The 13,778-nt window shown below is 36.9% G+C and overlaps 2 protein-coding genes across 8 annotated transcripts; one reads left to right on the top strand and one right to left on the bottom strand.

Annotated features, from left to right (window-relative positions):
- Positions 1-1,365: 1,365 nt before the first annotated feature.
- On the bottom strand, positions 1,366-5,497 carry LOC106088111 (transcription factor Ouib). 6 transcript variants are annotated; one of them, XR_009397295.1, is made up of 5 exons: positions 5,291-5,497; positions 4,476-5,224; positions 3,968-4,213; positions 2,536-3,890; positions 1,942-2,437 (listed from the first exon to the last, which is right to left on the bottom strand). XR_009397295.1 is itself a non-coding variant. In XM_013253432.1 (4 exons), the coding sequence occupies exons 1-4, from the start codon at positions 5,408-5,410 to the stop codon at positions 1,779-1,781; spliced, it is 1,272 nt and encodes a 423-aa protein (XP_013108886.1). In that variant the 5' UTR covers positions 5,411-5,497; the 3' UTR covers positions 1,366-1,778. The 6 variants fall into 6 exon arrangements, 2 of the variants coding, with proteins under 2 accessions (XP_013108886.1, XP_013108892.1); XR_009397296.1 differs by having other exon boundaries at positions 1,942-2,329; XR_009397297.1 differs by having other exon boundaries at positions 1,942-2,631; positions 2,683-3,890.
- Positions 5,498-6,618: 1,121 nt separating this feature from the next.
- On the top strand, positions 6,619-8,999 carry LOC106088091 (ras-like protein 1). Of its 2 annotated transcripts, none has more exons than XM_013253399.2 (4): positions 6,619-6,722; positions 7,076-7,415; positions 7,476-7,732; positions 7,803-8,999. In XM_013253399.2, the coding sequence occupies exons 2-4, from the start codon at positions 7,277-7,279 to the stop codon at positions 7,977-7,979; spliced, it is 573 nt and encodes a 190-aa protein (XP_013108853.1). In that variant the 5' UTR covers positions 6,619-6,722; positions 7,076-7,276; the 3' UTR covers positions 7,980-8,999. The 2 variants fall into 2 exon arrangements, with proteins under 2 accessions (XP_013108853.1, XP_013108861.1); XM_013253407.2 differs by lacking the exon at positions 6,619-6,722 and adding an exon at positions 6,729-7,011.
- The last annotated feature ends 4,779 nt before the right edge of the window (positions 9,000-13,778 follow it).

The following is a 13,778-nucleotide window of genomic DNA, read 5'->3' as shown; positions in this document are numbered from 1 at the left end:
CAACCATGATATAATTACCAGGTAATGTACCGTAAACAGCTGAGTAAAATTTTTTTTGCGAAGTGCACTGTTATCTTGTTTTGGTTGTGTGCATATGCAATGCATGTGCAATGGCGCGAACTAGTAACATACACGAAATCACTGATTTTGACAGATAGTGCACTCAATATTTTGTTGTTGGGCAACTGCCACCACATGTAAATTATTATATCTTGATTGCAACGTTCGCATTTGCAATATAACTGCTCGCGGTAATAGAAAATATTTTTAAAAACTATTCATTACGAAAATAATTATCTTTTCCTGGCTTTTTTTCTTGTTTACTTTTAATTTTGCAAATGCCATAAATTCAAATGTCAAAGTGGTTTTAGAAATAAACTTTGTTTTATTGGGTTGCCCAAAAAGTAATTGCGAAGTTTTCATATAGTCGGCGTTGACAAATTTTTTCACAGCTTGTGACTCTGTAATTGCATTCTTTCTTCTTTCAGTTATCAGCTTTTACTTTTAGCTTGCTTTAGAAAAAAAGTGTAAAAAAAGTATATTTGATTAAATTTCATTCTAAGCTTTATTAAAAATGCATTTACTTTCTTTTAAAAAATCCGCAATTACTTTTTGGGCAACCCAATACAACTTATCTTCTCCAAATGTGTTTTATATTTGTATTTTCATCATTATAACACTGTTTTGTTTCCTATGTTTGGAATATCGGAATAAATAGAACATCTTTTTAAGATTTTAGGGCCTTTGACATTTATATTTACTGCAAAATCAAAACAAAAATAAAAAAATTTACTCAGCTGTTCGCATGACTACACCTTATAATTGCATCCTCCATCTCACCATGGGAGATTGCTATCATTCGACACACGCTCTAAGTACGACTTTTCCGTTTAAAAAACTTTTCAATTTAAAATATTTTTGACAACAAAAATAAACCAAAGAAGAATGAATCATAGCACTCAAAAATATAGGAAATAATTTAATTAGAAACAGCAACAAAGCAGAACGTGTCTCCGTGCGGCTTTCTTTTCGGCCTCAAAATCGATTGTTCGACTTTTTAATCATTGGAAGTCGACTTCGACTTTTTTATACAAAAAGTCGATTAATCGATTATGCTGCGTATGCACCTTTAGCTAAATTTTCGGTTGCAGCTAAAGCGCAGTATGTACCTCTGGCGAAATTTTCGTTACTAGGAGAAACGTTGACATATCCTAAAACGTTTGTAGGTATGCAGCTCAAACAAAATTTTCTTTGCGTAATATAATAGGCATTGGAGAATTTTTTCTTGCAACTATGAATGACAATGTATCTTTTAATTGCTCCATGCAACATAAGAAACACTTATTTGGAAATAAAAACGATTAATTACAGTACCAATGTACTTTATTACCCAAAAGCTTACTAAAATTCGGCCGAAATTATAAATCGATGTTTGTCCCCATCTTGTATTCCCACATATTTTTCAACATATGTGCCAAATGTAGACTGCGTCGGTCCAGTCCTTTTGGAAGACTAGTAATAATCCGATTTGACATGTTAAGCAACTTTAGATCTCAAATCTAATCCGAACGTTGAAAAATTGATGTTGTTCCTAAATGTTCTGTCAACATTTTACGCATCGTTCCATAGCTATTTTAAATAATTCATAATTAAATTGAGAAGTTTCATTAAGAAACTATGTGGTATTCTAATTAGACACTTCAAAAAAAAATGCTATCGAATAAAATCTTAAATAATACTGATCTTTGCAGACCTAGGAACGAAAGAACAATGAATTGTCACTGCACTTTTAGTGGCGATGCTTTGTATTTCCCACATTCTGGGGAGGCATCTTGTGATATTGTTTTTTTTTCAACAGCTTGCTTATGCATTATAGAACGAAAGTGAACAACCAAATGAGTTCTTCTTGTAAACGCCTTTGAACACACATCACACCTAAAACGAAACAAATACATTATTAAAATAAAATGGCAACACTAAAGTTATAGAATCACCAACGATGCATATTGATCAATTTAATGACATTTTTCGAACATTTGTTTTTGTTGTTGTAAACACATTTTCATGTGGAGGTGGCGATCCTCGTCAAGCTCTTGTAGGTGAGCAAGCTCGTTCCAGTCCAAAGGACCGATCGCCGTGGAAACAGGGAGACCATTGGTTATACAAGGCGCCAATAACTCGCCTTGCCATATCGAGCATTGTAGGCACTCAACATTTGTGCAAGAGCTGGCGCCACCCGACCTCTCACTGAGACTGGCCACTCTATACTGTTGATTGTCCGCGACTGCAGTTACAACTTCTCCGGACTGAGCATTCCACTATTCGCAACCTGTGGATAGGATAAAATTTTCCAACATTCGATGCTTCAGATTAATGATATGCAATATGCTTTTCATCAAGGGCTTCATTCCAGCCATTTGTTATTAAAATTAACAGTCTATATACAGGAGAATATTGATAATGAAGAACTTTTCATAACGGTATCGCCTGATTAATGTAGAGCATTCAATTCTACAAACTTATTCATTTACTTACGGAATTTCGTGATGCTAATAATTTCTGTTTCTGCTTGCAAGGTCATTTCCTCATATTTAAGTGCTAGGTGTCGGTTTATTCTATTTTGGGAACAATCTTATTTATTCTATATGTTAATGATCTTCAGCGTTATACGGCTTGTAATACCTTTATTCTGTTTAAAGATCCATTGCGTTATCCTGTTTGATATAAAACCTTGTATCTTCCTTAGAAAATCGGATTTTTTTGCTGAACCAGAATGGTTTTAGGTCTTTCGCGTTCGACCGCTATCGTGATTTCGACAGATGGACAGGGCTAGATCGACCCAGAAGGTCGAGACGAACAAGAATATATATAATTTATGGGATCTTAGATCAATATTTCAAGGTGTTATAAACGAAATAACTCGATTAGTATACCACCCACCCTATAGTAAATTGCAAATTTTGGCCATAAACATACCACTAAGAACTGGGGCAAACTTCTCACATCTCAATGAGTGCAGTCCGATTCAAGTTTTAAGCTCAATGATAAGGGGCCTCCTTTTGATAGCCGAGTCCGAACGCCGTGCCGCATAGCGTCATTTCTTTGAAGAGAAGTTTTGCATGGTATAGTACCTCATAAATGTTGCCAGCAGTAGGAGGGGAAAACCACCGCCGAAAATTTTTTTGATGGTCTCGCAGGATTCCAACTCACGCGTTCAGCGTCATAGGCGGACATGCTAACCTCTGCGCTATGGTGGCTTCCCACCCTATAGTGGTGGGTATATGAACCTCAAAAGCATCCAAATTAGTGTTGGCTCCCCACTCTGCGACAATACTTTAATGGCTATGATTACGATTTATAAAGTGCTTCTCCTTTCAACGATTGCGGATATAATAATTAAAGTTATAAAGGGCCTTTATAATATTTTTTAAGACAAAACTCGAAGAGGATCACAGGAAAGATGATCTAAATCAAGGATATTTCAGGCTTGTCTAAGAATTTTACTGTTGACACCATTAGTAAACATACTTTCGCCTCAAATTTTGACATTATCGACATTATTTTCGACTTCTCTTAAAATGTCAGCAATAACTTTTCGACCCTGGCTTGTCTTTTATAGCTATATAGTGAATTAAAAGCCGTATTTGTTATATGCCATTATTTAGCTCTATCTTTAACACTCAAGGACATAGCTTTTTTTTAATTTTATTTAGAAAATAAACAAGTAAAAAAAAAAATTACGATGTACTTTAATTGTACTTTAATTTTTTAGCGGACGGACACCAGGCTTGGAGAGTATCTACTGCGATTGGTTTTATTTGGCGAAACAATCCAGCTTTCCCAGAGGATGGTCAGGAATCGCTACCCACACCTCAAAACGCAAGGTGTGGCTACAACAACAATAACATAAACAAACACATACTTTTTTGTATGCATAGTTTTAAAAATTCCAAAGGGGCTTACTTACTTAAAATGTCTTTCGCCAGTGTGGGTTAACATATGATTTTTTAGAACATAAGATGTTGTGAACGATTTTCCGCATTGGGAACAGATAAAAGGTCGTTCGTTGGTATGAGTTCGTTCATGTTTAACTCTTGTGCTGTAGTCCGTAAATCGCCGTTCACAATATTTACAAGCGAAAGGCCTTTCGCCAGTATGTTTCCTCATGTGTCTTCTCAGTTCCGAGCTCGTGAAAAACTTATCTGGACACAATCTGCGTACAGTTTGGATATTAGTTTACTCGAACCTTGAATAAAGATCTGGTCAGATCTAATTTGAACATATTAGATGCGGTCAGATCCGAAAAGGTTGCAATAATATCTTTTAGTTGTATTTATACCAACGTATACAATTAGACATATTGAAATAAGTAGGTACGTATACCTACATCGTATGTAGTCATTATGAATGTAATACGACTGATATATGTAGTTCATGTAATGACTATACATATTTTGAGAATAGGTTCTACTTACTCGCAAGCACATTGTTTATCACCTGTATGTCGCCGAAGATGTAGTTTGAAATGATTTCTGCAGGTAAAATGATTTCCACACTGATCACAAATAAATAAATTTGAATGATCAGAAGCTTCCTTTTTATTCCTAACAAAAGATTTGCTTTCCTTCTTAATTGACTCTTTGGATTTCTTTTCCGATGTATCCCTCATATTTTGTCTGCTCTTAGAGAAACTTCTCCTGTTTGCTCGCTTTTTTGTAATTCTTTTCTCTATCACAGCAGTTGGTTTATGCTCGACGTCACTTTTGAAGCTTTTCTCATCTTCTGTTGTTGAGGTAAAACTCCTTTTATCATCTGCTGGCACAGACTTACTCCAAACGCCCACATCACTATCATCGCAAGTATCTTGCAATATTGAGATTTTAATATCTTCGAGGATGTTTTCCTCATTAAGTTCTAGGGCATTCACTTCTGATGCAATAAATTTTTTATTGCATGTGATTTCCTCTTTGTAGGTTATCTGGAGGGAATCGTTCATTTCTTTTTCCGACTCCTCTAACTCGTCCTTTTCCTCTTTTACGCACAATTGCACAAATTCTGTGTCTTCTACATTCTTATTCCAGTTCCTTTTGAATCTGCACTTTGAAGCCTTGTTTTTGTCAAACGAATCCTGTACCATCAAAACCTTTTGGCGAAATTGATGAGCCTGGCTCAACGATTGGTGGCACGATGCACACATCAACTTTGGCAAATCACAGTTTTTTAGCTACAAAGTAAAAACAGTACACTCTACGGGACGGAATATGGAAATCTAATATGCCCAATTACATACCATCATGCCAGTTAAATCTTGGAGTTGAAATAACAATTTCCTGTGTTTTGCGCTAAATATTTTTAGAGCGTCTTCACAATTCAAAAGTTCCTTTGCACACGTTCTACATATGGGTCCCATTTTGAACTTAATTTTGTATATATTTTTTCGTCTATAACTCTACCAAGAAACAAAACAACGCCTGTGAACTTGTATACAACAAGGTAAATCAATAGAGGAAGGGTCTTGTATCCAGCTGTATGTAATACAGTAATACCTCGATTTACGCCTTGAATTCATGGCGAAACGATTAAAGGTGGTCTCATTTGTACAACAACCACAAATCATATGGTCCAATCCGCCATCTTGACATTAAAATGTCTTTTCAAAAATAACATTGTTCTCAATACAACCAAAGAAACTTGCTCTCGTGTTTGTACGTGTGTAAGTAAATTGAGAGAAAGAGATACACGACCAAAGATAACGTGGAAAATGGCATAGTTTGCTGTGAGAATTTTTGAAACTAAATTAACAGTAATTTGTTTACAGCATTTTGGATGTCGTTTGCATTTTTATTGTGTTCAGCTTATTTAACTGTGGTAAGTTGTGTTATTATTTAAAACCATGGTTTCACAAGAGCTTAAATCCACTAAATTTGAGATAATCTCCAAACCTCGTTTCGACTACGGTTTATGCGGTTTTAATTTGTCAACAATGAGGTTTTTGACAGGGTGTACATTGCGGTCAGAATTGAAGTTTGTGAAAAGATTTTATTAAATTACTACTAAATTTTATAATTTCGATAAGAAATTGTCAGATGTTAAGAAAAAATGCTGCCCAAACATTCAAATAAAACCCGATATTCAATGCAAACGCAGTGTTGAATTTGAATTTGGAAGGAGATTTGCTTAAAATCTCCTCAAATAAGTGAATTTGCTCACATTGAAAATGTATGGGAAACGTCGTTGCAAAACACGAGATTTCCGAAATCTCGTCGCAAATCTAGATTTGCTCCAAGTGGAAACATGGTTTAAACCATTTTATTAAATTAAACTACAAAATGTAATCATTTCATTTCATACAATCATGTAATCATAAAAACCGGTAGGCACTGCAATCGAAGTGTTGCATTTGAAGTTTTCGTATTACAAACCCACTTTCTTCAAATAAGTGGATTTGCTCCCATTTAAAATATATGGGAAACCTTGTTGCAAAACACGAGATTTCCGAACTCTCATCGCAAATCTACAATTGCGATAAGTGTAAACATGATATTAGATCCACTCAACAAAAATGTACTCGACAAGCATGTACATTGTTCGCCCGAATTTAGTGAACGGACAGTAAATGTCAAATGGCAAAGTTACAATTCAGTTGGAATTAATAACATCAATGAATTGAAAATACAGGAAAATTGCAATATATTTAGTGAATGGGAAATTCAGCTGCGAAGGTACACTTAATCGACAAGAGATTCGTAGAATCGTTTATTATTTGACAATATTTACGGTGCAAGTATAATAGCGATTAAATAGACTTTACAATAAATTCTGCAAAAATCAGAGTGTGAAGTGACTCATTACATCAATTAAAAAATTTGGTGCTTCAAAAAGATGCCAGATGCCGCTCCCCAGAACAAAGAATCAAATTGACAGTGACGCTACATTTGTCAAACCTATAAACTCCATAGAAAAAACTCGAAAAAAATTGTTTTGTGTTTTTTACCTGGATACATTATTCTGGTGATTGTTTTTATTTAATTGAGAATTTAAAGTCGTCTCTTTTGCAATTTTTCGTCGTTTATAGCGAAGAATTTCTCATACGGTCACCACATACGCACACATTCTTGCGAGAATAGAGGAAACTTACACGCAACAACACTGACGACTAGGGAAAGCAACAAACAATAAGCACCAGTTAGGTTTAATAGATTTGTGCAATTACTGCGGTTTTGTGTGAAGGAAGAACGAAATCATCTGTTTGGAGCACATCAAGGGATAGATAAAAATGACTGAATATAAACTAGTGGTGGTGGGCGCGGGCGGTGTTGGAAAATCGGCCTTAACCATTCAATTAATACAAAATCACTTTGTAGACGAGTACGATCCAACAATAGAGGACTCATATCGAAAACAGGTGGTGATTGGTAAGTAATTGTTGTAATGAAATAATATGTGAATAAAATGTGTTTATACGATGGCATTAGATGGTGAGACATGCCTACTAGACATTCTGGATACCGCTGGTCAAGAAGAGTATTCTGCAATGCGAGATCAATATATGAGAACAGGCGAAGGCTTCTTGTTAGTATTTGCGGTAAATAGTGCTAAATCATTTGAAGACATTGGAACATATCGCGAGCAAATTAAACGAGTCAAGGACGCAGAGGAAGTGCCCATGGTTCTTGTTGGGAACAAATGTGACTTGCAGGCGTGGGCTGTAAATATGAACCAGGCCCGAGAAGTAATATTTAAAAGGATATAGTCTATCCGATAAAACATATGTAATAAGGGTATCTTTTTTTATCTTCCAGGTTGCCAAACAGTACGGAATTCCCTTCGTTGAAACGTCAGCCAAGACACGTATGGGCGTTGATGACGCCTTCTATACCCTGGTTCGTGAAATACGCAAAGACAAGGAACACAGGGGCAAAAAGGGACGTAAAACGAACAAACACATAAACCGCAGATTCAAGTGTGAACTCCTTTAAGTCGATCAGGAATACATTTTACATGCATTAAATGAGAGACTAAGTAGAATAGGAACATACAAATTATGGTCTTGGACAAAACTATGCATCGGTGGATAGCAGAAGCACAATTCATGATCAGTGCTAGTTTTGATTTCTATAAGCTTCTCTATTTTATATTTTACAAATGTCCACACAATTTGATTTAACTATCGTACACAAAATTGAACGAAATAGAAACAGTAAATTTCAGTTCTTCGTGACGCACAAAATTGTAACCCATACGAAACGATAATTTCAGACGGAATTTATGATTACGGTTCTTAAATTTTGTTTGGTGCTACAGTAACATACAATTAATCAATTAATTTTGTACAACACTAACCGCATTGCAATTCTGTGTTTTCCTTCCAGAAAACAAAAACAATTTGTATGTGCACACAGGAAAAGTTGCTTTATAAAATTAAAGCGAGCTTAATGTTTATTCGCTTTGACTCTGACATCTATTAATTGTTTATTACAATCATAAAAATACCACAATTTACACCATACAGAGAGGAATACGGCGAGTGCTCTTTTAAGTGTCGATTTTCCGACATGTTTGCAACGGTATGTTTAGAAATATTCAACTCTCATCCAAACGAGCCTGATTTATTTACGTTTTTAAGCAATTAACGAAATATCATCCTCTTGAATAAAACATTCTATTTTGTAGAATTCAATTTTTTCTTTGTGTACACACTAAATTGTTCTCAAACAAATAAGCGTATATTTTATATATTTTATTATGTCGATTATCTGCTTTTTTTCTACAACTTTTTTTACATTACTAACTTTAATACAAAAGATCGTCTACTCGCATCGGAAATTGATTTATGCCAGCAAGTGATGATTGAATACAACACACACACACACACACATAGTATACATATATGTTTTTTTGTTTAATTTTGTGTCTTATATTTTATGTACTGAATATACGTGTATTAATATTTTATGTAATTATTATAAATAAAAATAATTGCATTCATTAAAAACTAATTACAACGTTTTAACACTGTACCACGCCAATGTAACATCTTACTTACTAAGCTGGCTGTTACAGACCGTTTGATTCATTAGCCAACTCAGAACAGATTTACAAGCGCCTCGTATCTCCTGTTCTCCTTCTTCAAATACTGATCATGATTTCGAGTGTCTTTCTGCATTTGTGAATTGATCGAAATTTGATCCAGCCTATTTTGTTGAAGGCGAAAATCGACAGCAACGAAGCTAATTTTTGGCTCAATGGGTACGTAAATAAGCAGAATTGTGGATTTTGAAGTGAAGATCAGCCAGAAGCAGTTTGGTGCGATTTATGGGTTGTTGGCTTCATTGAACCGTACTTCTTCAAAGATGATGCGAATCGTAACGTAACTGTGAATGGTGAGCGCTATCGTGAGATGTTATCCAACTGTTTTTTGCCCAAAATGCAAGAGCTTGACTTGCATGACATGATGTTTCAACAAGAAGGTACCACATGCCACACAGCCAGCGTAACAATGGACTTATTGAGAGGCGAGACCTATGAACATTTTAGCATTTATTTATTGATTTCAATTTCAGTAATACTAAGCATTGTTGGCCTATTCGTGATGTTCGAAATGTTGTAAAGAGTATGCCAAAATTGGACTAACAGATGGACGATTTGAGGCACAGTCACGGTCAACATTTCAGACATTAAATTATATGGACCGTACTATCGATTCAAAAAAAGATTTCATTCATTTTTCTGAATTTTATGTGTTTTTTTTTTTATATGTCCTTTATTTAAAATTGTCCAATAGTAAACTGTTCAATGTGAACATAGGGCGATGAAATAGCGAAAAATGTCCTAGACTAGAACCCGCAAGGACAGCGAGGGAGGGGACGCCCGAAAAACACATGGATCTGCTGTACGAAAAGAGAGTTGGAATCAAGCCAAGGCTTTGGCTTTGATGGAGAGAGCTTGCTGATGCCATATGAAAAATATTGTGGTAAATAAAACAAGTAAAAAGGCGTAAGTTCGGCCGTGCCGAACTTTGGATACCCACCACCTCGGGTATATATGTAAACCGCCTTTCATCAAAATCGGTGAAAAATTCATAACTTATGTCCCATATCAGTTATATTAAAATATGTTCCGATTTGGACCAAATACTAATGAGTACAGTAGATATATCTAAAAATAAACCGATCTGAACCATATACGACACGGATGTCGAAAAGCCTAACATAAGACTTTGTCAAATTTCAGTGATAACGGATTATAAATGCGAAATTTAAGGGGCCAAGACTTTAAATCGAGATATCGGTCTACATGGCAGGTATATCCTAATCTGGACCGATTTGGGCCAAGTTGCATAGAAATGTCGAAGAGCCTAACTTAAAGCACTGTCCCATATTTCGGCGAAATCGGTCAATAAATGCCTCTTTTATGGGCCCAAAACCTTAAATCGAGAAATCGGTCTATATGGCAGCTATATTCCAATCTAGACCGATCTGGGCAAAATTGAAGAAGGACGTCGAAGAGCCTAACAATAAATGCGTCTTTTATGGCCCCAAAACCTAAAACCTAGATATCGGTCTATATGGCAGCTATATCCAAATCTAGACCGATCTCTGCGATATTGCAAAAGTATTGGGTTGCCCAAAAAGTAATTGTCGGTAATATAGTCGGCGTTGACAAATTTTTTCAACGGTTTTTGACTCTGTAATTGCATTCTTTCTTCTGTCAGTTATCAGCTGTTACTTTTACCTTGCTTTAGAAAAAAAGTGCGCGAAATTTTGTTTACATTTGTTTGTTTGGCGTCAATTTTAATACCGGTACCACATGTATTGAAAGAAATTCATTTAACAAACCGAATCAACGCTTGTGATATGCACCTTAAACGCAATGAATTCGATCCGTTTTTAAAACGAATCATAACTGGAGATGAAAAATGGATTGTTTACAACAACGTTAGTCGAAAACGATCATGGTCCAAGCATGGTGAACCAGCTCAAACCACTTCAAAGGCTGATATCCACCGAAAGAAGGTTATGCTGTCTGTTTGGTAGGATTGGAAGGGTGTGGTATATTTTGAGCTGCTTCCAAGGAACCAAACGATTAATTCGGATGTTTACTGTCAACAATTGGACAAATTGAATACAGCCATCAAGGAGAAGCGACCAGAATTGGTCAATCGTAAAGGTGTCAAATTCCACCAGGACAACGCTAGACCGCACACATCTTTGGTCACTCGCTAAAAACTGAGTGAGCTTAGCTGGGAACTTTTGATGCATCCACCATATAGCCCTGACCTTACACCATCAGACTACCATTTATTTCGATCTTTGCAGAACTCCTTAAATGGTAAAACTTTCGGCAATGATGAGGCTATAAAATCGCACTTGGTTCAGTTTTTTGCAGATAAAGGCCAGAAGTTCTATGAGCGTGGAATACTTTTGCCAGGATTATGGCAAAAGGTTATCGAACAAAATGGCAATTATATATTTGATTAAAGTTCATTCTAAGTTTTATTAAAAATGCATTTACTTTCTTTTAAAAAATCCGCAATTACTTTTTAGGCAACCCAATATGTCTAGGGGCTTAATTTAACTCACTGTTCCGAATTTCGGCGACATCGGACAATAAATTAGCATTTTATGGGCCCAAAACCTTAAATCGGGAAATCGGTCTATATGGCAGCTATATCCAAATCTGAACCTATCTGGGCCAAATTGAAGACAGATGTCGAAGGGCCTAAGACAACTCACTGTCCCAAACTTCAGCAAAATCGGATAATAAATGTGGCTTTTATGGGCTTAAGACCCTAAATCGGAGGATCGGTCTATATGGCAGCTATATCCAAATCTGAACCGATCTGGTCCAAATTAACGAAGGATGTCGAAGGGCCTAACACAACTCCCTGTCCCAAATTTCAGCGAAATCGGATTATAAATGTGGCTTTTATGGGCCTTAGACCCTAAATCGGAGGATCGGTCTATATGGCAGCTATATCCAAATCTGGACCAATCTGAGCCAAATTGACGAAGGATGTCGAAGGGCCTAACACAACTCACTGTCCCAAATGTCAGCAAAATCGGATAATAAATGTGGCTTTTATGGGCCTAAGACCCTAAATCGGCGGATCGGTCTTTATGGGGGCTATATCACGATATAGTCCGATATAGCCCATCTTAACCTGCTTATGGACAAAAAAAGAATCTGTGCAAAATTTCACCTCAATATCTCTATTTTTAAAGACTGTAGCGTGATGTCGAAATCAACAGACAGACGGACGGACATGTCTAGATCGTCTTAGATTTTTACGCTGATCAAGAATATATATACATATGTAAGTCGAATTCGGTTTGACAATCGAATTCGACTTATGTGATACCAAAAATGTTAACGAATTTTCGTCTTCGACAACCATAATACCATTTTGTAAAAATTTCGACATTTAGATCGGTTTCCTCCTCAACGTCCGGTTAGCAGACAACAACAAAATACAAGGATTTGTTGGCAAAAGTTGCAACAACACAAAATAGGGGTTGTTTATGCCAAAGTTATTTGCAAATGAAGGGGGCCAAACTTGTCACGTATCAATGATTGCTGTCGGATTCAAGTTGAAGCTTATTAATAAGGGACATCCTTTTCATAGACGAGCCCGAACGGTGTGCTGCAGTTTATCACTTCTTTGGGGTGTCGAGGAGAGTCTAAGTGAGTGGTCGGGCGCTACCGACTCTAGCTTAATATTGAGCGCCTATGCTGCTCGATATGACAAAGCGAGTAATTGGCGCCTTTAAATAACCAATGGCCATCACATACCAACGGCGATTGGTCCCATGGCCAAAAACGAGCTTGCTCACCCACAGGAGCTTGATGAGGATCGTAACATTCACATGCAAATGTGTCGACAACAACAACAAACTCTTTGGGAAGAAGTATCGGCATTATTAAAATGGGAAAACCACAGCTGAAAACTTTTGCTGATATTATCGCCACAATTGGAACCCGGGCGTTAAGCATCATAAGAGGACATGCTAACCTCTGCGCTACGGTGCCCCCTGTTACATAATAGAATGTTCTTGGAAAAATTTGCAAATTACATTTGCATTTGAAACTGAAACAACAAAACAATGAGTTTACTGCTTTAAAGTGGTAAAGAAATTTTTTTCTAGTTTGGATGTAGTGGTGCCTCCTAGTCACGAAACCGCTTTTCGCTCCGTAAGTTTGGGTGTGAATTCTTTTGTCTTGCTTCGCAACGGAGTGATCTTTCGCATTCTTAACCCGAACAGCGACGTTTATTAGAGTATGCTTCTAATGATGTCTTCTGATGTAGCGGGGGCCTCCTTGCCACTTATCTGCTTTCTGCCCCCGAATCTCATTGTTTACCAACAGAGTTCCCTCTTGCCTTCTCGTGTTGTTTTCGCAAGTGAACCCGAAGAGCATCGACTATAAGGGTGTGCCTCTTCGCCACCAATCTGCATGATATAGCAAGTATTAGGGTGTGTCTCCGTGTCAAATTCCGCGACCGCAAATCGTATTCCTTACCGGCTTCCGAAACCTATTGCCCAACCGTTGTTTTGTTGTTGTAGCCACAAATTCCTATGAAGGTGGCGACCCTCGTCAAACTTTTGTAGGTTAGCAAGCTCGTTCTGGTCCACAGGACTGATCGCCACGGGTGGCCATTGGTTGTTTAAAGGCGCCAATAACTCGCCTTATCACATCGAGCATCATAGGCACTCAGTATTTGTGCAAGAGCTGGTGCTGCCCGGCCTCTCACTGAGACTCTCCGCCTGATACCACTGATT

Source organism: Stomoxys calcitrans, chromosome 2 (genome assembly GCF_963082655.1).
Source record: "Stomoxys calcitrans chromosome 2, idStoCalc2.1, whole genome shotgun sequence".
Taxonomy (NCBI): Eukaryota; Metazoa; Arthropoda; class Insecta; order Diptera; family Muscidae; genus Stomoxys; species Stomoxys calcitrans.
The sequence above is the reverse complement of the archived record's forward strand: the minus strand, read 5'-3'. Positions and strand labels throughout refer to the sequence as shown.